The sequence below is a fragment of the Magallana gigas genome, chromosome 6 (genome assembly GCF_963853765.1).
Source record: "Magallana gigas chromosome 6, xbMagGiga1.1, whole genome shotgun sequence".
Taxonomy (NCBI): Eukaryota; Metazoa; Mollusca; class Bivalvia; order Ostreida; family Ostreidae; genus Magallana; species Magallana gigas.
Genome location: NC_088858.1, coordinates 9,647,020 through 9,670,727, shown reverse-complemented (window position 1 = coordinate 9,670,727; position 23,708 = coordinate 9,647,020). Strand labels below are relative to the sequence as shown.

Below are 23,708 nucleotides of genomic sequence, written 5' to 3'. Positions count from 1 at the left end.
TTAGGTCCTCGGACCTGAAGTTCATAGTTTGATCAATGTTTTTCATTGCTGATTTTTGTTGTATTTCACTTTACCAATAGGTGATCTTCGTGAATTATTACAACAAAATTATCGGGTAAAGACATCTTAGAGGCCTGGCCGTCATTTGTACTCTGTAGCTTTATTTTACTTGTACATATCTTTAAAGATTTTATAAACATCGATAGAGTATTCAAAAGAACTACTCTAACAAAGATTATATTCTTATAAAATCCATGTTTTATGGAAAATGCTCTTCCATTGTTTATCTGTTAAAGAACCGTATATCGATTAATTAATATATAGTTATCGTATACTAGTAACGGGTGTCTCTAGCTCGAATAAAATTCTGCGTTTTGTCTTCTCATAAATAATTTTGGCGGTATTTCAAAGTATTTCATACGACATCTGAGTAGCCTCTTTTACAGATGAGTCTCCATGTAAACACCTGTAAATTGCAGAAGGATAAAACGTACACTCAACGAAACAATCATAATAATTTTGAAAGTTCACTAGAATGTTCTAGTAAGCCAAAGCAAGCAACCGCCCCGCTAAAAATTATACGGTATTAATCCATCCGCTATTCAGTACTTTTCTAGTGTAACGAAATGCTTATTGTTTACTATAATTTATGTCTCTCACAGTCTCTGCGTGTATTTTATACCTTCCTGCCAATGTACTGAGTACACAGAAAATTCACGTCTTCCGGTCTACCAAACCAGACTCAATTCCAGAACAAACACGGCTCTATGTGTTGGAATAAGACTATTCCATGTCAGGTTTTAACCTTGTTAACAATGATATAACAAATAGTTTTGCTATATATCTTGATCAGTATTTTAAAGATAATTAAAAGCAACCATAACTGCTGACTCTGTAATAAAAACGACACATCCTCATTTAATGTACGGTCTTCCGGTTCTTTAACTTCAGGAGGCCTGTGTTGGACAAATAGAAACTCTCTGTCTTATAAGTACGTACAGACATCTTGAGAACCTGGAAACAAAGCATTGTAATTAAAGATTCCTAGCTAGTCTCTTTCGTCTCTTTCTGGAGAAATCTATAGAAAATCACAGACCGGAAGCAATGTTTTAATTAATCATTTTTCTGATCAGCAATGACCTATAACAGTGATGAATTGTTCACAACCTTGTAATTTGTTCTGAGAGAAAAGTCTGTATACCAGTCGTCGTGTGTTCCCCCGAGAAGAAATATACCTCACTGATTTAGTCTGATAAAGAAGTGAATAGACACGGCAATGAGAAATTAGTTCGATCGATTCAGAGGAACGAGTTTTCATACTTCTGACGGACGTATTAACGGTCTTAAAAGGATAAATTATTGCTTAGTCAAATCGTGGACTCACTAAAAGTACGTTATATTGATATACTTGGTCCTTCAGGGTTTGTTGAAAAGAGTCGCTTGTGTCCAGTTTATAACACAGAGACATCTAATAACATTTCTTTCAGAAAATGTTACTTTAAGATATATGTGTTCAAATAACTCGTCCATCAACTTCATACGAAAGTCGATTCAGCAAGCGTACGTTTTAAATGGGGAAATGAGTAGTACTCCCCTGGTGACGAAAACCTAAATATGTATCATTCTTAAGATAAATGAATATATCTCATATCTAGAGATTTTTGCTTATAACAAATCTCTAAATAATGTGTTTATTTCTATTGCTTTGCATGACCGAATTTGAAGAACTAAAGAACTGAATTTTATTAGGAACAAAAAATTAGAGAGACATTCGAACAAATTTTAATACATAAAATCGACATGCCAAAAATGTACATATACTGAATTTAACTTTATTGACTTAATCTTTTGTGACATTTAAATAATACTTAATGATATGAGGCATGCATTTGTGCTGTTTGTTATACTGAATTACATGTATGTTGTTTATCACATGACTTTAAGATTATGAAAATGTTTTAAGATCATATAAAAGAATCGTGAAACAATGATTTTTTTCTTCTGAACTGTGCTTTATATGGTAAAAAAAAATGTGTTGACTGTGCTATTTAACGGCTGGTGTAATTACGAGAATTATAAGTGTGGAACTCAGAGTTCCAAAAAGAAAAATCCAAAATAGAATACGGTCTACAACTTGCGCTACTTTGCGCCATTCCTGAATGATTTCATAATCCCTATCTTCCTTTTCATGCTTGTCCAAAATACTTTGTAAGTTTTTGACAATTTCTTCGTGAGACTTTGTATGCAAATTTTTAACTTGGATTCCCCTTCGCGGTCTTTGGTGGTTATCGTTTGGTAGTAACCTGACGTCACATCTTGTTTCATTGTGAAGTGTCGTTCCTTGTCCGTCTGTAACTATGGTGTCCGCCATGACACCATTCTCTAATTGTGCCTCGTTTTGAAGTTCCTGAGCTATGTTTTCCAGTGTTGCTCGTAGAGACATAGTTCTGAGGAATCGCGAACCCTGTCTACCTGTTGGTATTCGATCATTTTTCCCCACACATAAAATACTCTGTATTGGTCCCAATAAAATGCCTCGTATCCATGCAGGTACTGCATTTCTGCTAGGACCTCTGTGATGAAGATTTAGCACGAACACCGTCATAATGACAGAGACTGAGGTCAAGGACATCACTATGGTGAGGTATATACCTGCAAAGAGCAAAACAGCAATTTCAAAGTAGTATCATTTACAAGTGCCCCGAAAGTAATGTAGAATATCGTCCTCTACTGAAGAATTAGATTCAAGTGATGATCAAATGCTGATTATTGGAAAAATGAGCAATTAAAAAAACTAACACGCATGCATTAATGACGAATAGTAATTTTTGTGGAAAACTTTGCAACGTACACGCGCAATAAAAGATAGTCTTCCACAATAATTGTTAATTTTAGGTGAAGAACAACTGTTAGGAATGTTCAATAACACGTATCTTGATTAGCCGTTCATGCGATTTTGATTAGCACCACAAAAATTGTCTTTACCAGAATTTCGTACGTTTTTGGCATAAAGCTTTTCCAAATGACCATAAAGGGATTGTTTGATAAATTTTTTTGTCACACTTCGTGTACATCAGCGTACGTCTTGTGTGGAATCCATCCGTCTTATTTCCGCCTCCTTTCCCCCGGGACATATTTATTTCTCGTAATGTAGAGCTAGCAATATAACACAATCATTTGTATTCCTTTTCCGGCTAGTGAACTACAGATGAGCAGAGCCATGCCTCAATTCTATCTCTTTTAAACACAACAAACGACATTGGGGGACACATTCCACTGATAGGTTGGCAAATTGTAATTCTGTTCATTCATACTAATTTGTACACTTCATGCTTCTTCTGGAATGGAAGATATGTATGTGGTACTTCAAGAATGGAGTATTGAGCGGAGCAACAGAAATTTATAAATAATAGGTTAACGTCATGTTTAAGTTTTTGTATTTTTGGGGAATTTTTCAAGTCAAGAATATAGCAGTTGAAGATTTTTGTTTTAGAAAAAAAAGTTAATCAAGATGAAAACAACTTATCAAATACATGTATGACAGGATTATTTCTAGATACATGTAGCGGTGTTTAAGAGAGCAAGCCAGCATTTATGGGCATTAGCTTCATGCACGTACATGTACAATGCAAGTTCCATAAAGCATGTTTTTCTAGTTAGAACTTATAAAATCATCATGGACGTATCTTTATAACAGTTACAGAATTTGTATTAAAATGTGTATGAGAGCATCAAGTAACGTTGCACGTTACTTACAGCTTTTGGAACAAAATATACGTTTAAGAAGGCAAATCTTGCTGATAGATATATAGGAAACCATATATCAATCAATGAAGACTTCATGAGATGATACACAGTGCTAAGAGGTTTGACGACTGCTTGGTTTTGTCCAATCTTTTCTAAATGAATATCAAGTATCTCATAATGATGGTCTGTGAATTTTAGCACTGCCAAGTCCACCGGAATTCCTGAGGGTGTATAAAAGTCAAACTCATGAAAGTCCGAGAGTAATAAAAGTATTAATGTCTGGCCCTTGGGAGATGGTGTCACGTTATACATTGATCCCGTGGGCTGGGTAAAACCCCAAAATATCCATTTTCGCGCAATTGTTATTGTATCAGATTTGACAAATATTCCAAGAACAACTGATGAAAAAGTTCTACTGTATATACATTTTTACCATCTGTTTACTAAGTGTTCTAGGGATTGGTGAATTTGCTGAATTTCGTGTAATGTATGCCAGTATTCTTTTCTCCAAAATTCAGAAGCGAAAGCAAACCAAAGGAAGGGACACAAACGCACGGCTCAGAATGCTTTGAACTTTAATTTGCAAACTACAGTATACTGGACATAAATGTATGTCGGTGCTTAATTAAATATGTGAACAACTCATTAAAAGAAATTAAATATTATATATAGTACTTACTTATAAGAGGAACAAATTCTGAAGTTTCAGGTAAATTTTCTGCCACAGCCAGCATAAAAACGGAGAAAGCCAGTAACACAGTGATACCAAGGGCAATCTTCTCTCCAGAGTCGGGCGGTAAACAGAACACCAACAACGTCAGCGCTGACATCATAATGCACGGGAAAATGACGTTATACATATAGTACAGCGTTCTGCGTCTAATGTGAATAAAAAACGTCACATCCGGAAAAGATTCCGGGCAACACGTGTAATACACCACGTTCCTTTGGACTCTGACGCTGATGAGGACCCACTCGCCGTTCACAACGTAATTGGATAGGTCGACCTCCTGGGACCTGTTCGTGATGTCTACCTGGAATCCATCATAGGTCCACGACCCGAACTTCATCTTGCAGATCTGGTCATCGAAAGGGAAGTAGGTTACGTCCACTTTGCAGGAGCTCTGAAGCTTTGTAGGGATGGGCCAAAAAACGTTACCATTGTGTTCTACCATTGCATTGGCTAGCATGACCCCATCCGTGTACTCTGCAGCGCTAAATAAAAAAAAATTGTCAAATATAAAACAAATTAGTTTAAAAAAAATACACTAGCATTCACTCTTAATTAAATAAATACAATCATACTTCTTAAAAAAAGAAAGAAAAATGTAAACTAAAGGTTTAAATTCAAACGACACTGCCAAAGCATAAAACATGCATATGTATAGATCATGCATGCCAATCAAAAAATTTTCCGGTAATGCAAGGATTCTGAATTGAGTAACATGTATGGTATGTATTTTTTTGTATTGTTATATTACATGTAATCAACTCTGCGTCTGTATTCATATATTTTTTTTTACATTTGTGGAAATTCATTATGATCCTTTGTTTTATTTGGACAATACTCCAAAATTTGTTCCTCAATTCCTTTATATTTCATTGAAAATGTCAGTTTAAAACATGTTTTTTCATTGTGTTTACCAAAAAGTTTCGACCCGGTACACCTTATTAAACAAAGCTATTGTTATGAAGCATCATTGAAAGAATTTATATTTTAAATTTTATGAACCTGTAGGCACCTTTCATTTACTGAACTTGACCTTAAACGCCACTAGCATTGACCTTAAACGCCACTTCGATTAAAATGGAAAAGAAATACTGTATAGCTCAAAATTGTTGCCGCTATTTGATATACAAAGTAAGATTTAAAAAACTATATATTTCTACCTGACAAAAAACAAATTGAAGTGACATATACTGCAATAAAATATGTTCGGTGAATATGTACAATGACAATAAAAACCATACAGGATTTAGCTACTAGAATAATGATGATTAAAGTGGCTAATTTAACCACACTCAGGGATTGAGAGCATGTTTATAGAATGAACTTTTCAAAGGACATCGTAGCGCTGACATAAAAAGTAGCTATAAAAGTACGATGGTTTCCTTCAAAAGCAAGGAAATGCCTTTCAAATTGTTCACCGAGTTGAACGGAAGAAGCTGGAATTGTATGCTGAAAGGTCAGTGATGTTGCAATTGCGATTTTGATCAGGATTTGTGAAAAAAGACATCTTTTATCTTTCAATTTGACAAATTACCATGGTGATTGACGGTTTTCAATGGCGCTTTTTTGCGTTGCACAAACCCGATGATCACTAAAAATGACCCCCCCCCAAAGCATGTCGACTAAATGAACGAATAATTTTGTAACTCTTAGTATATCAAAGCCTTAAGAAAAGACTCCGATTTTAAGTCAAGTAATTATAGATATATATGGTAACTTTTAAGATTCAATTAAGACAGGAATCAGGGACCATAAAACTAAGACTAGCTCACTTTTGCTTTAAGTATTGCATTCCCAATATATAGCAAGATTGAGATCAAAGTTAGATTTATGACAATGGAGCCAGACGTTGACTGGTTAGTAACTTACTTGTTGTATAGCACAATATCAGGAAGCCATATCTTGTGACACGGAATTCTAATTTTAGTGACATTAGAAAACTGCAAGGGATCCCACTTCAGAAATTCGTCGTCCCATTCCTGAAATAGAAACAAAACCCAGACATCATTACCACTAAAACATTGCATGTATATACAAATGTCATCCTTGATTAAGAAAATTATTTCCCAATTAATATGGAATTCAGTTTCAGAAATGATGCAGACAACTAGCAATACCTGGTCAAGCCAGACATTGGTCACAAGAACTTGGTTTTTCTCATCCTGGAATGAAAGTTGAGTAGGTTTATGAAAAAAAATAGAATAATCTTAAGCGATAAGAAATACGTATACATGTATCTGAGAAAGAAATACTGTTTTTGTTTTCATTATAAGGTTGTGTAACATCCAATACAACAGTCACAAACCCTCAAGTTGATGCGTTTTTTTGTGTGGTATAAACATAATTTGATTTTTTTTTTGCAATACCCAATTACAAATATATGTACATCGTATCTGAAATGGAAATCCGGCTATTTTATTCTAAATTATAAGGTTTAATTTTCAGTTAATGTAATTACAATTACATCTTGCGGATATATTGAGAACAACGGTGAACCAAACGTCGATATGAAGCGAACTTGGTACCTTTGCAATTGCTTTTGTAACTGATGAAGTTGTTAACATAAAAGCAATACAAAAATAGTTCGTGAAGATGAATAATTGCGTGCTGTTCAATCAGAAATAAACAACGAAAATTATTTCTAGAATGTTTTAATATTTTATAACATGAACACAGTCCAGATGCCATAAATTTCTAAGTTATGCGAAACATCCAAAAAAGACTCCTAGTAATATGGAAATCATTGGAAGCATTGCTTGTAGCGGAAATCGAAGAAATAACAATGAAAAGGGGGTTTCTGTGTTTACGATCACTAATAAAGTATACATGAAATGTGATAAAAGAGGATGGTCATGTCAACTGAAGTAGATAGCGAAATACCCATGTAATGATATAGGGAAACAATAAAAAACAATTGGCAGACATCGATCGGGGATCGGGCCGCTGTGTATTCAACGCTTTTCAGCTCCTTAACGAATGTTTAACACTGGATTAATGCACTCGATCTCCATTGAACACATGAGTGAGTCTGCAACAACATTATAGTTTGTTAAAACAACAACCGAAAAGAGTGGTCATATTTATTACGCCGAATGCTTACCAGTAGTTCATTGCACGCACTCGATCTCCCATTAAAGCACGAACGAGTCTTCGATATTGCTAATATTGTTAGTTAAGGTCAGACGCGACATACATGTATCTTTTATCATTTTCTATTTTTTTCCCTTATATCTGCAATGTGAAGATTTCCACTATGTAATTCCAAAATTATATTTTCATGTTATATGATATTTTCCTTTTGGATGTATAGTTTCAGTTGAAAATATATACTATGACTTAATTAAAAATCATTCTATTCGACTTTGTATGCATTTAAAGAAACATTCAAAAATTCTAACTCAAAAAATAGCTTGGTCTAATTTTTTTCACATTAACAGGTTTAAATGCTAATAAAAAAGAAATAATCTATCAAGGAAAATGATCGAGAACTGAAAAACCTCGCAAGTGTCTTTAAGATAACAATACAAAAGCAGTAGAATTTAACCATTCGCATCTTATTTTGTAAAGCGGAGAACACAGCTAGCAAGTAGCATTTGCAATTTGCGTGAGTCAAATACACCAATTATGTAACTACATGAATTATGTAACTACTAAATGTGCATGTATTATGACATATAAGTCCAATTAGAGAAATCAATACACACTTCGTTTGAATCAATTACAAACATTAGGGCACGTGCATTTCGGTGACAATTTTGGAAAATGCGGAATCTATGCGTAATTGATATGCGGAGGGGTTAGACCCGGAAATGGCAATTTAACCCTAAAGAGGTATCAAAATGAACGTTCTATAATGTGTAAAAGTGATCGCACTACCACGTGCTTCTGTGCTTCCAGGAACCATTAAATAAATGTGATCATAAATCCAGATACCTCCTGATAAACGGGGCTAAAAAAATATGGTCACTCTACTGCAGTATCCTTCAACAATGCAAAAAGGCAGGTATTTGAAATTACAAAATAAGTACTTGCCATGTCAAATATCTGGGTCAAGGTTAGCCCCATTTTGACAATGACTGCCGTGGACGCGTTCTGGACAGGCCGCACAGCTTTCTCATAACCTCTGAGAATGTGGTTCATTAAGCGTTGCTCATCCGGGACGGGTCTGGAAGTGACGTCATCAGCGTTATGGCTAATGACATATGTTACATTATAGAATGTACCCTCTGAGGTACTGTCTGGCTTTAACAAATCTGCAAGGCGACCTGAAAAAACAAACCGATATAGAATTTTCTCGCGAGAAAAAATGAAGATCAAACAAAAGATTTAAAGTGTTTTAAAAAAAAAATTAAAATTCTTTCAAATTTGCACAAAACAAAATAAGCCTACATTACTTTATATTTGTATTCACTTGCATTTTAGGCTAATTTTCAAGATCTTACTCAAAACTTGCTAGGACAAATAAATGACGTCGGTCGCAAACCGTATAAAACGGTACCTCACCGCGAGAACTATAATCGCAATACTGGCCTGATGTTTTGATATCTCCTGTATAGCAACACCAAAGAATTATTAACAGTTCAACTGAGAAATTATAGCTTAAGCCATTTTGAAAGTTTGTGAGACTTAACCTGTTGCATTATGGGCGTTTGAGAAAACGTTCGACAGATATATTATTGAAATCATTGAAAAAAAAATGGAATTTTTAGAAAGTATCGAATTGAGAGAAAATTATAAGATATTAAGACTACGGATGTGAGTATTTTGTAGATATTGCGGAAATATTTAGAATATTTTTATACAAAGTAAACTGATGCAAAAAATCTTGTGAATACTATGCAATATCATTTTTTAAGAAAATACAATGCCGCAGCAATAGAATTGTGTTACGTTAGATTGGCTACATTTGACACACAGTTAATAATTTACATGTTAATGTGTCTACTTTATTTATTGTCTATCTGGGTGAAACTGAAAACATTTAACTTTTATAAACATCACTAAAATGTTATGACCAAATTTATTATTAGAAAGTTCCAAAACATAAAAATGATGTCGGCTGGAAAAGAATAGTTGCAACCTAGCTTAACATTTTTTCGTTATACTTTCAGAAAAGAATAGTTGCAACCTAGCTTAACATTTTTTCGTTATACTTTCAGTACTTTGATTGGGTAATGCAATGTCTGCAATCAAACGATTTCATTGTGGACAAGAAAAATATCTGCGGATTTCGTGACAGTCCAGTGCTCTAGGAGATTTTATGCTACAGATTTTCTGTCATTGGTGACTTTTAACACAAAGATGCATACTAAGGGAATAATCGCGCACTTCCACACCATAATCTGAACCATAACCAAACGTCATGGCTTATATATGTATACATACTAGCATCATAGCACGACTATCATAGAGAAGGATTGTGGTAATGAGGAGCATCTAATATACGCATCAAACAAGAATCCATATATATTTCATAAACAAACTATTTTAATTTTTTTGTCTCGACGGCAAATTGACAAAGTCACTATGCCTTTTAGTTTTTCAATGAGTCTTTAGGTGGGGTGTCATTTTTCCACTTGACAATTCATAATGCCAGAACTTAAATGTAAATATGTAACAAAAATTATCGTGCATATGACCGGTATATTCTTCTAAACATCTTCTGATCTCCATATCATGACCGCAAAGTTGATCCTTTGATTAATTTTACTGGGAGAACTTTTGCCAGTTATTTTAATCATGGTTGGAACTGACAGCTCAGTCTTAATTTACTAGTTAGCGTAATCGGAATATCCTCCAGACGTAGGACTCGATAGTTTCTTGATCCCAATCACCAGCGGGGAACTTCCCTTCACTCTGTCGGATTTGAAGACTCTCAATAAAAGCTAAGGAAGGCTTCATTGTTTTGTATCGTTAGAGGGATAAAGTCAAGCCATTGTGTCATCTTTGTCTTCCAGTCACGCAAAACTCCCGTAGATCAAATGCTTTAAAAATTGATTACCATTTTGAACTCTCAGAGACAAGATTCAGAGAAAGAATTAACGCCGGATTCTTTCGAACACGATGGCCGTAAAATATTGCATTACAAGTTTCTGTCATTTGTCGGCCTCGAAACAATACTATGAGTATCCATGATAGAATACAATTTTAAACGACATGTTCAAAGATATAAAGACTCTAAAAGCTCCTTTTAATTTTAACTTACTATGAAAGTTTTTGCTCACATTTCAATGGCCGTTTATTAAAGCTCTATTATACATGTTTGATATTTACTTGACGTTTTCCTTTAATACTATTAATTTTGTATTGAGGAAAATGTAATCTAGACACTAAATGTAGAAGTCTCTGGTTCCAAAATTTTATAAATTATCAATTATTTGATCTTATGTTCGATTCATGTAATTTTGGAAATCGGTGATACCGTATATTATGACGTTCTAACCATTTGACCAGTAACATATATTTTTTATTTTTTAAGAAATATTTTCATGTCATATTTTAACAATTTATTCGATTTCAATACAAAATATAATTATTCATCCAGTCTAACAGAGTTTTTTTAAGTTGAGAGAGAGAGAGAGAGAGAGAGAGAGAGAGAGAGATGATATGCATCTCGATCTCACAAATTTATACAAGGGAGTGCTACATGATATCGACGAGAGTCGTTAATATTCGTCATTATCGCATTTACTTGTCACATGCTTATGGAAAATATTGACAAAGTAACACAGGGGTATACAACACAACATAATATACAAATGTAGCATAATTCAGATGTGATCGAAACTTATCACATAAATTCGATATTCTACTGAATTTACCTGGCATAAGCATTAGAAGGATGACAATTTTGACATTTCCCAACAGCTGTTTTTCCGTGAATCCCCAAGGTCCCATGTTAATCCGGTAAATATATAAATCCCAAACTTCCGCACGCTAAATGCATCCTCACACACAGGCAACCTTTTATGTACAATTTGATCAGTTCCCGCGGCCGGTTCTAGTTAGACCATCAAAATAAAAATCGAAATCGTCCCTGCTCGATAAGAAACATATCTTGGAAATGTTCAGAATTATCTTGAATTGACACTTAAATTAAAATTCTGTCAGTTTCGTATTCTCCACGTTTGAAGACTGGAGACGCTGAAAACATCAATGCTGCTAATTTGAAATGACTTTGCAAATTGATTTATTCCGTTGGGATAACATTCCAACAGTTTTGATTCCGTATATCAAGATGGAATTTTCGGTTTTTTAAATTGTGATAAGTGTTCTGATTTTCCTATTTTGCATATATTTCAGCATGGGAGAAGGTGTTAATCAAAGTGATGAAGAGGCGTAGTCATTAATGGAGGAAACCGAACGCGATTGGTACGTTTTTTTCTTCATTGAATAGGGAAACACGAAACGCGTGGGAAAATGAAACAATAGTATAGTACAAGGGCACTGCGGTGATACAGGCTGCTGAAGTAACAGAAAACGACATATCTATCATCAGATCTAATACGATTAATCATTGGGGTTCTTGAAGAAAATCGTAATAAATTAAATATGAGTACATGTATAAACATTCATGTATTCATTGTGGTTGAGATATAGCTTATGCGAAACTTCCATATCATTTCTGAGAAACGATATTCTGCGACAACATAGGAAAGCACATGTAAAAACATAAATATATACACAATTATTATCATTGTTATCAAACTTATCAAATGAGCGACATTGACTTCATCATTTGTTCGAGACAAATCCGGACAAAAACGGCCATCGATATCGACACGATTAAAAGAGATGATGTAACTCATTTCCGGCTAACAGAGACCATCCATTGTATTTTTTTCTTCTTTAAGTCTATAAACATTGTTTAGAAGCATCAGTGATGTACCAAACAGCATAAAATCATATCTTTCATTTGATATAGAATATATTTTCAAAAAGGATAGGTACTTTTCGTCCGTAAAAATATGGCGATCTAAAAATTAAAATGCCAGTCATTTTGTATCTATAGAATATAAATAATTAACGTCCATATTGAGATAAAAAAAATATATCCTTTTTATCTAAAAAGGTGAAAGAAGTACATGTATTGTACAATAGAGAGAAAAAAAAGAACTTTAACGATAACTTGCGTATATATATTCCTTTCACGCACTGATATATCATATTTCCGCTTTTAAAAGTTCAAAGCTAGCAAGGGAGTTGTCATGAATTTTTAAACGTATCATTTGAGTGCAATTATTAAAAATAATAAGAAGTTTCATCTGAAGCACACTGATGCAAAAAAAAGTAAATACACTGATCTAAAATTAATGGGTCCCATAAATACAACCAAAAGGTAATCTTCTTATGATAAACAAAATGAGGAAAATAAATGTGTATCTCTGCTTCCAAAAGAGTTCCTTTTAAAATAGATACTAAGAAAAAATGTAAAATCCTCGTTTGAATTGTAAAATAGACAGTGCTTTTGAAGGAAAATCGTCAGCATCAATAAAACTGGAGGTGTTTAAATCATCGGATAATCGACATTCTTCGTTATTTTTCTCAGCAGCCAAGAATTATCGCTTCTGTCATCTTTAGCTTCAAAGCAGAGATGGCTTAGCTCAACTCCAGAAGAACCCAACAAATGCCCTGTTATCCGTCACCAAAGATTGGAATCTTTCATAAAATAATAAATTTTCGCTCTGTGATGAGGTACATGTATTGGGATTAAGTAAGGCGTGATGGCATCATAATTTCATTTTCTTGGTTTAAAATAACATTACTGATCACTCGCTTTGCAAGCAATGATAATTAAACTGTCAATAAAATGTGAAGGACATAGTTTTGAGAATAAATGGAAGTCGTTCATGGAGACAAATCGGTTGGATCAGGATGCACAGCGATTTTGCGAATTCCCAAGACATGAAATGATGTAAAGATTTGACACATTAAAATACACAACAATTTCAATTTTTGAATCAAATTAAAAGTGACAAGGGAATACAAGTAAAATTTTAATTGGTTATATGATTTCTTTAAAGAATATGCGTATGCAATGCAAGTACAATACTTAAATGACTTCTCTAGACAAGGTTAAAAAATAGGGAATAACAAATGCAACTATATATGTGTTATCGTATTATGAACAGCACTGTGCATGTACATGTATATTCCATATGTTACAATTTCCATAAGTGACATACAATTACTTATTGTCACGTACGTATGTAAGTATACGCCATATCTGGAGGCTTAAACAAACATCCGATAAGAGTGTTCGAATTCCAGTTATCATTATCTAGAAACCGAACGAATCTTTTTTCCATGGTGCATTTATCTTTCTTTCATTTTTTAACACAAATGTCCTCCTTTGAATCGGCAGACCTTCCATTTACATCGTGAAAGCTGATTTTCCTATCAATACAAAACCATACTTTGTAGTAGTGTTCCGTGTAGCTATTAATTACAAAGCCGACACGTCCTGGCGGCAGAATTCCGGTTTCGACTAACTATCAATTAAATGGTCGCTTCACCGCTGTTTCATAAGGTGTTCTATCCATGTATCTCTTTTTGCAGCAACGTCGGAAAAAATTAGTGCCTCCAGTTCTGCTGTGTTTTATTATCCGTTCGCAGGCAGGATTAAATGCTGGAGGAAATGTGTTATAATTTTCCTTTTAAAACAGTCGTTTTTTGCCCCAATTTGTTCGAATTAATTTGCATTAGTAAAATAATTTTAAATAATATGCTTTAGTTTATCACAGCGGAAAAATTTCTCCGTAATGACAATATGCTTTTCAGTGATGGGTGAATATCGATAAGATTTTCTTCGTGTGTTTCAAAGTGAAATTGTATGGCACTTTTTTATTATCTACATTAAAATGTAAAAAGTGAAGGGTGGATGTGTTAATCCATTCCGTAAATCAACTTCGGTATTAAGTCTTTTTCTCTAAATCATGTGAAAAAAAGATTGAAAATTTCCGATTCCGTATGGATTTATTATCGATGGAACAAATAGCAGATAAGATATACCGATCATATTTATTAGTATTTCTTATTCTCAGCTATGGCTTTCTACAGAAATTGGTAAAAAAAAAAATGATTTTACATGATTCAAAAGGATTCTAAAACTGTTAGAAAGTCAAAAGATTGCACCGATTATCTGATTATACATGAACATGTATGTGTGTATAGATTTGAGAGTATCCCACATGTTATCTTCCCGAGATATCCAGTGGCGTAGCTACCATGTATGCTTATATGCCTGAGCATGCACATCATTTTGGAAAAAAGGAAGAAACTCAGCAAAAAAATAAAGAAAGAAAGAAAAATTAAAAAAGAATTCAAGTATTAAGGTCCATACTTAGTTATTGCATCAACCCGTTTCCGTTACCCGGTCCTATTTTATCCGGCATCTTTTCACCTACACTTATTTATAAAGATAATGGGGTCTTACGGTATCATATTAAAGAAACAGTACACAATGCATGTACATAATAAAGCAAAGATTTATTTTGCATTTGATTTTAGTTTTACACATCATTTTAAATTTCCCTCATAGAATATCACAGCTTTATTGAGATATTCATTACCATAAACTAGGTGAAAATGAACTTAAGAATAAAAGCTTTGAGTGGGTCAAAAACAAACGTCAAAAGTTTTTTCTTCTTTTAGTTTTTAATCAGTTTTGTGATTTTAATTTATGCCTAAACTATAACCAAAACAATTTTAACTGCCTAAAAATATGTTTAAATAGTGAGCATTCCTTTCAATTTCTGCGATGATTTTTAGTGTTAAAAATCGTCAGAATCCATGAGCTTACGGGGCCTCCCCCCCCCCCCCCCGTGCCCCACCAGGCTTCGCCCTGGACCCACTGGGGGCCTCATGGCGGCCCCTGCCATTTTAAGCATGCACTTCGTTTCTGGTCTAGCTACGCCACTGATATCCCAGCACCGTAACTGTAATCCATATAAAGGACGCGATGGAAGATGACTCTCAGATCAAGATCTTCCATCACCGGATGTAAATATTTCTCCAAAAAAGAAATTGCAAGAAAGCGTCAAAAGAACGGTCACAAACTTTGTTTTTATAAAACAAATGAAAACGATCGAAATTTTGCTCTTCATGGAAATATGAAAATGTGAATAGAGTTATAAAATGCAAAGAAACACATTTTTTTTCACTAATACATTTGTACATTTTAAAAAAGAAGAAGTTAGAATTGGTTTCTTTCAACTACACGCTCTCTTTCTTAACAAAGCTGCGTTGCGTAGAAAAGGCGTTTGGTTTAACTATATGCACATAATAACTCCGCAGAAATGCACAGCTACTTATTTTTACTTTTATATCATATAGTCGACCATAATTTGACGGTAAACTAGCGCAACCATCTCAACTTTGAAAGAGTATAGTTACATGTACAATTTGTTTCAAAACTTGAAACTATTATTAATAAATTAATATACATTGTAAATTGAAAGCTGGCTAAAACTTGCATTTGGTTGCTCATGTGAAAGGCCAATCAAGCATCAAGGTTTGGCCCCCTTATTCTCCGGATCTCTGGAGATGGACTTCCAATTTTCTTTTAATGGTGGTACCTTAAAGATCTTGTGAACACACCATTATCAAAGTCTGTAGTAGAACTGAAAGTCTCCTGTACAGTGTCGAAGTAGTTATATAAGAACTTTGTATTAAGAAAGGCAACTCGTTTTTGTCAACTGACATATTCATATTGATTTTTCAACACTAGTTGTTCTTGAACAAAATGTTATATGGTCATTAAAAGTCAGAATCTTTTTATTCTCTGAAAATGAGGTAAAAATATGTACTAGTACATAATTATGAAATTCTAATAACTGCTGGAAATCGGCCTTGTTTAACAACACAGGAAAAGGAATTTAGTGATATAACTAAACTTAATAGGGACTTAAGAGAACAGATATATACATGCTTTTGTTTATCGTTGAATAAGGTTACCATCCCCTCTTATAAATGAGTACTTCTATGAAGGAATGGTACCTAATCCTGACGAACTGATAATATCAATACCATGCAATATTATCATCCTAGTTATTTTATAGAATAACAGATGCCTTATCTCCAACAACAATAATCACGGCACACTAAACAAAAAAAGTAGAGAAAAAAAATAGAATTGTATACTGATGTTTTTGTAAGAAAAGTGAGAGAATAGATATGGGTTTGATTCTGTCGGAAAAAAGAGATTAGTGTAATAAAAGATACCTTTCACAATAGACATCTTATAGACTTTACTATTATGAAAAAATGTATGAACCAGAACATTATTAAAACATGCAGTCCAAGAAGAAAGTGACCAATCGGTTTCTTTGATCTAATTGCTGCAGATGTGCTAGTAGCTTTACGGAGAAAAAATCGGGTTGTTATCTCCATCTCTGCAGATAAATGCCATGTGATGACGATTCAACTAAACTATCATGGAATAACACAATTAAATGGTGCAAAACATATGATATAATTTTATTTTTGTTACATACACATTAATGAGTACTTCTTATATAACAGTGTTGTGTTGTGCATGTACTATGCCTAACTACTATTTAGGCATAGTACATGCACAACACAACACTATTGTTATTATTATGCCGAGTGTTGTATATACTGACGTGCTTTGCTATAAGTAGCTGTGACGTTTGAGTGTTGTCTTGTCCCAAAAAATAATCACCGGAAAAGCTAGCGTTTGTTCTTTCAAAATATAGCCCCCTAACTCCGTCACTACCCTAACTCCGTCACTTTCGGGAAACTCCTCGCCGTTTGAAATCAAGTACGATTATGACGTCATTTTTTACATGTCAAAAATCTTTAATCAAATGTCAACAATTTGCAACGGTTAAATTTAAGAATGTGTCAAAAAATAACAGAATTAAACCTTGTTCATTTTATGCACCATTAATTGTGTGAAATCAGCTAAAACTTTTTCACGGGTGCACTAAAATATCGATATTTCTTAACTGCGGGCCCATTCGATCATTTACGGTGGTCAGCCATTTTTAGAGATGTCAAGATGAAACATATCACATGTAATACATTTTTGATTTAGGTAATTAACACATTTTTTTCATTCCGCAATAGCCTTTATGCACTATTCTTGATGATAACGTCAAATCGCTCATGCCGTAACTTTTGCCTTATACAGGGTATAGATATATCTGGTATATCTCTATTTAGAATATGATACATTTCTAAAAATGTAATAAATAAATAATATAATAAGTAATATATTAATTAATGATATAAAATATTTGAAATAAGTAAGGACATAAATCAAACGGCATCCATACATTCTGAAAAGGCCATTGTGATTGTTGTTACATGGACCCATATTTTATTCTGGCGATCATTTCATTTCGGTGAAATTAAATACAATTAAATTGTATGCACCATTTACTTATTATAACTTGGATTAGAAACAAATGGAGTTTTAACTAAATTGTTAATGTGTCTTCATTCCCTGCCATATCATAGAGCATGTGGGTGACGGAGTTAGGTTCATAAGATATAATAAGCACGCGTGATAAACGTCGTATTCAGAGGGCTTATTTGAATAAAAATATTTTTGTTAATAATTTTATAAATTATATTGTTTCAGATTATATTTAGTGATTGCAAATGATAAAAACCACAAAAAATAATTCTCTACGAGAAAGATATGGATGGACACGATCGCAAAAACAGACGGACGGACGAACAGATGGATGGACAGAGGGACAGACAAGGTGATTCCTACATACTCCCTCCCAAACTTTGTTTGCAGGGTATATACCTTCATTTATTTGAAGCAAGTTATCTTTCTTTGCTCAAAACATTAACCTTCCGTAAGAAATTGATGTATTTGATACATAAACAAGAAATCATCTTGACGCAAGCGTCAAATGGGCCGCAAAAAATATAATTGTTGTATGAATCATTTGTTGTTTACATAAAAACACACCACAAAGAAGAAAATAAAAGTTGGTTGTACTAATTTTTATGGTAAATTTAAATATACTTTCAGCAACTTGTTTTGAAGTTTAACATTTTACTATTATCATAAAGAATCGAGTTCATTACTGTAAGCATTTCTAACGGTATTAATTGTTTGATCATGGCCATAGTATGAAGTAATGGAAAACACTGATTTGTACAATACAAAGTTCAACTCATCATTTTTCTCTTGGAGATTATGTATTTCAAAACCTTTTTTTTTGCATTGTATTGAATGAAAACTTAATGCATTAGTTTATATGATTTCAAGGGACCACATGATAAAATAGAAATTGATTAGTTTAAATTTTCCAGTCAATTCAAATTTTCATTTCTGTCATATTTTTGCGTAAGTAATTGATATGGGTGTCATTTCATGTTATTTTCTACCACATTTAACATGGAAATATAAAAAATACACAAACAAGGTCATTTTATTTGACACGGCACATAGAAATTCAAATATATCATTTATATAAAATTTAATGATATTCAGGTCTTTAGTATTTCAGGTCTTTAGTATGTCCCGCATACCGATCCCGATGCACATTCGGCGCACCTCGGACGATTCCGGTATCCTACTTAGATGAGGTAAGAATCTGCCGAGGTGTGCCGAATGCCCGATGCATTGTTTTGAAAAGAATGAAGAACTCCATCTTCGCTAGCCAAGGGTTTTCGGTCCACTTTGCTCCCCATAAACCCTTGGCGGATTTCATTGCGAAAACTCGGTGATGTGGTGGCGCTATCTAGCGAGCAACTTGAGTTGCGCCCCTTGCATATTTACATTTTAATCGAAATAAACAACGGGTTATATACACACTACGGCATTAATACAACTTGAAAACATGTTGACTACCGAATATCGGAAGATAATTAACGATGCTATTAAATACGAATTAAGTTATAAACTAGGGAAAGCATGGAATGTTTTATTCATAGTGTTTAGTAAGGACCTGTACCAGGAGTGAAAAAGTCGCGATTTATATCAAAGCTTTCATGTCATAAAACCAGGTATCGTTGTCGTAAATATTGTGAACCAAAGAAATTAAATAAAATAAATCTCATTGAACCTTTAAAAGCAATAACCATAAGCAGGAACGTATATACTAACGGGATGGGCAGCTTTTACATTCGCCATGTTTACTTCCCATGCTATCACGCGAGCCTTGACAAGTTTGTAGAACTATGTTCAATCCCAGTAAAATATATAGGTTTTTTAAGCGATCTGGTTAGACCATCGTTGGCGAGGCACTGTACTCGAGAACTTGTGTCTCAATTTGTTAAATACCTATGATCACACACGTGTTTTCTTTTAAAGTTTATATTTACAAGCACTGCGATTGGATCAGCCACTCGCAGCTGCAGCCAATCATAAAACGGAGCTCGTCACCGAGTTTTCGCAATGAAATCCGCCAAGGGTTTATGGGGAGCAAAGTGGACCGAAAACCCTTGGCTAGCGAAGATGGAAGAACTCCGGAATTTTCCGAATAGATTATAGTCTCGATAAAAACGCGCCAAACACGACAATCTACTAAGTATGACCTATTTTTCATTTACGAGTAAAACAAAAAATATGTGATATTTTTTAAAAGGCATAAAACATATTTCTACATGCAAATTTACTTTTAATTCATAAAAATATTCATAATATTAATTCTATTAAAAAAAGAACTATCCCGCAGAAACGCAGTAACAATATTTAAATGTGTATCAAATAACGGACCGCCTTCCGGCGACCCGTAACAAGATTGGTTTTGAATTGATAGGAACTAATACAGGTGTACAATTTGATAAAATCGCTTTTTAAAGCGTTATTTCATTTTGTTCTTTTATTAAAAACAATTTGATGTCCCAATGTTTTCTGCAAGAGATCTATAAAATGAAACGTGAACAAATAGTTAACATTATTCGTCCCCTTATAAAATCCCCAATACATAGCCACTGTATCGTCACAAACAGCTACAGTTTATAATCTTTGTGACCATCATATCAATTTGCATATTTTGTTTGCGAATACTCATCCGTCAACTACAACATCTGAATCATGAATAGCATCATTATACATATTCACAGAAGCATTAATTTTGGTTCATATGGGGGTTAAGTATGCTTAGATATGAAGCCTGCTCCTTAGAAGCCACCTAACTGATTCAGTTGACAAAATACAGGTCACATACAGCTTCCAAAGGATGATTTTTTGTAATACATACCCAAATACATCAAAGCTGTGAATTTAATTCGGACTGAACATCAGGTACACGTAAGAAACAAATTAAACTTTGTATAAGGGCTCTGGCACGCATAGTCACTAATTTTCTTTATATTTCAAAATTAAATACACATAGTTCTAAAAAGAAAGAAGGAACAAACCATGGAAAAATTGCAAATAAGACCCATTTTAAAATGCATTAAAATAGCTTGTAGTCATAGTTACGGTTTCAATTGTTCGGATTTTGTCCAATTCTTTAATGCGTAATTATTAACGTAGATTGAAAAAATCCATGATATTAAGCATTTTCATTTTAAACTAACTGAATTTTTTTTTAATTTCTATTTATTTACTATGGTAACTTACAACTTCAGTTGGGGGAACTGACTAATTCTTTTCAGTACAATTAATATTCTTTATTATATTCTATCCTGGATAGCAAGGCTTGTTGCCATTACTCCTCATATTGAATGGTCCTCAAATAGGCTTTTCATCTTTAACCTACGTTCACGTCACATGTAAATGTGACATTATGAAGTAAACCATTTTTACGTATCAAGTTATGTAGGTCTAACAAACTGTAAAGTATGAAAAAAAATTAAACTCTGTCATTATGCTTAGCGCATCGAATTTTGCTATATACATAGAACTGATCTTAGCTTTAAAATCTATAAAACCAGGCAACACTGTATTTGGCCTCACGATCCCTGTTAATTGAGTCTGCTGTTCTGTACCTTGGGAGAATGTATCATATCTGGTGAATCGAACGAAGTTTTATCCTGATAGAGCGACACAAGCCAATCAAATACGGTAACTTTTACGACTGATCTGGGGATTTGAGTGATCATGATATCGGCAACATTGATAAAACTCGTAGTTCCTCTGTAGAGTATATAGAACCATGCCAGAAGACACGACATAAATATATGTATAAGTTATTATATGTATTATTGAAGGGGTTTTCATTATTCAATTATAGTATCATTGTCTATTTACTAATATTTAAAGAAGAGTAGTTCGCAAAGCTGTGTTAATCATACGTTGTTCGTAATATTTATTTATTGTCTGTAATCGCTTCGGTACGAGACAATGCACACATATGACCATTCCAGTGCCATGACTGTTTATGTCTGTAACACAACGAGAATCACTCACTGAACTTGCTGGGATCAATATTCCGATAATCGGATACTCGATTTGTGACCGGTTAGATTTGACAGTGCTTTGAATTCTTTGGGACAACATCCGTTGTATGACATGCAGAACGAACGTAGCGAAAGAATTTGATATAGCGTGCAAAGTGAAAAAAGTGTATATTATACATATATATATATACGCATGTCGTATTATCAAAGGTCAATTCAAAATGCAATTCAAAAAATAAAAATAAATGAAGTTTTGATAATCAAGTCTCAAAGACAGTCAAAATGTGAAGAAACATCCTTATTAGGCGAGATCATGCGGCAGACGAAATCATCTCAATACGCATGTGCACGTGAATTACGCGTGATGAATTAATATGAGTTTCGTTTCTTTACAACAATTTTTATATTTTCTTGCTATAATCAATCAAAACCGATTCCAAAGACTATCCTTACATTTTGTTGACAATGTTTAATTTGGAAATTCCCGTTCTATGAATGGCGATTGAAGGAACATTCTAGATAAATTAGTTCCGGCTGCTTCAGGCAAATAAACACCATGTTCTTTTGATGTGGTTTTCATCCAACCAGAATCGACGTTTATTTTTTATTTCTAAGAACTTCAAGTCAAACGAATGGAAATCGTACAACATAGTTCAAAAATAAATTCATTACTAAAATAAGTAATGGGGTAAGTTAATTGTTTAAAAATTACTACGCTGCCGGTGACATGGCTGTATAAAAAAAAGAGCCCTGACGTCAAATAATCCATGCAATATACATGTACATATAAAATCAAATGAGTATCTTTAACACATCGCTCGGATTACAGATATTGGCTTTGTTATAGAGATGGAATCACAAAACCCTATGCTATTTATTTATTTTTAAGCCTTCTTGGAACAGAATTGTATTGTAAAGCCCTTGTGGTTGGCGAAATCAGCTAATTTTTCATAATTCTGCTTGTAAGTATATACCTGAAAAGTAATTTCAAGTGAGGAAAAACTACAAATTTTAGTACTAGTAAATGTATAAAGCTGTCAGCAAATTGACGTAATATAGCTCTTTTTTTTCAATATGTTTTGACCAAAAGCTCGGAGGTGTTTCTACTGTGGTTTGATATATATTTGACGATTAATAAAACTTAATATATAACATATCGATAAGTAAAATGATATCCTCATTTTGACTTTGTTTACCCTCTAATGACGTCTATTGTCGACATATGTGTAAAATACATAGGACGCCAGTTTTGTATTCGGGGTAAATCACGGTTCTCTACCACCTTACATCAGTGTGTACGGAGTTTTTCAATTCTTTATTCCGAGCATTTTCAGTATGAACAGTTCAGCCCTGCAGTTTCAATATACACACAAAATCTTTACCAAGTAAAGTGTTAAAATTTCATAAATATAGACACATTTCAGTGGGCCCCCTCTTTTTACCCAAATTGCCATTTTATGGTTAATATTCGGGAAAAGTCGTAGGGATTTTACTAGAAAATACCATTTTCAATCGACTTGTAGATTTTCATTAAGACTATCTTCTAAATGACTGAATTCAAAATAAAGCGAATTGGATGAAACATTATTTAGTGTGACGTTGGCCATCGTGTTATACAGAAATGCGTTGTAGTGTGACAGGCTTGGTGCGTCTATTTTTTTTAATCAAGATTTTTCTACTAATCTGTCAAACTTGGCTGTTATTGGTTTCATAACGAGTTTGCTTAGAGTCATATTTGTCACACCACTTTAGTTTCATTAATAACGTTGACTAGTTGCTTAAGGTCAGAATCTTGTATTTGTTTATTTATTATTGCTTTATTTGATAAAATTTCACAATGCTCAATTTTTGTTGTTGTTGTTGTTTAAATCATAAGGTTTCTGATCATTTGGTTAAA

General features: G+C 33.6%; 1 protein-coding gene across 1 annotated transcript; it reads right to left on the bottom strand.

Annotated features, from left to right (window-relative positions):
- Nucleotides 1–1,728: 1,728 nt before the first annotated feature.
- LOC105336702 (neuronal acetylcholine receptor subunit alpha-10) lies at nucleotides 1,729–11,696 on the bottom strand. The gene is made up of 6 exons (XM_011441135.4): nucleotides 11,299–11,696; nucleotides 8,510–8,742; nucleotides 6,595–6,639; nucleotides 6,347–6,456; nucleotides 4,427–4,962; nucleotides 1,729–2,652 (listed from the first exon to the last, which is right to left on the bottom strand). The coding sequence occupies exons 1-6, from the start codon at nucleotides 11,372–11,374 to the stop codon at nucleotides 2,045–2,047; spliced, it is 1,608 nt and encodes a 535-aa protein (XP_011439437.2). The 5' UTR covers nucleotides 11,375–11,696; the 3' UTR covers nucleotides 1,729–2,044.
- Between the last annotated feature and the right edge of the window lie 12,012 nt (nucleotides 11,697–23,708).

Excerpts from the sequence above, each read along its gene's own strand:
- LOC105336702 (XM_011441135.4), bottom strand. The coding sequence starts at position 11,374 with ATGGGACCTTGGGGATTCACGGAAAAACAGCTGTTGGGAAATGTCAAA. Across the intron at positions 8,743-11,298 it reads CCTTCTAATGCTTATGCCAG|GTCGCCTTGCAGATTTGTTA; the intron begins GTAAATTCAGTA and ends TTGTTTTTTCAG. Across the intron at positions 6,640-8,509 it reads TGACCCAGATATTTGACATG|GATGAGAAAAACCAAGTTCT; the intron begins GCAAGTACTTAT and ends CTTTCATTCCAG.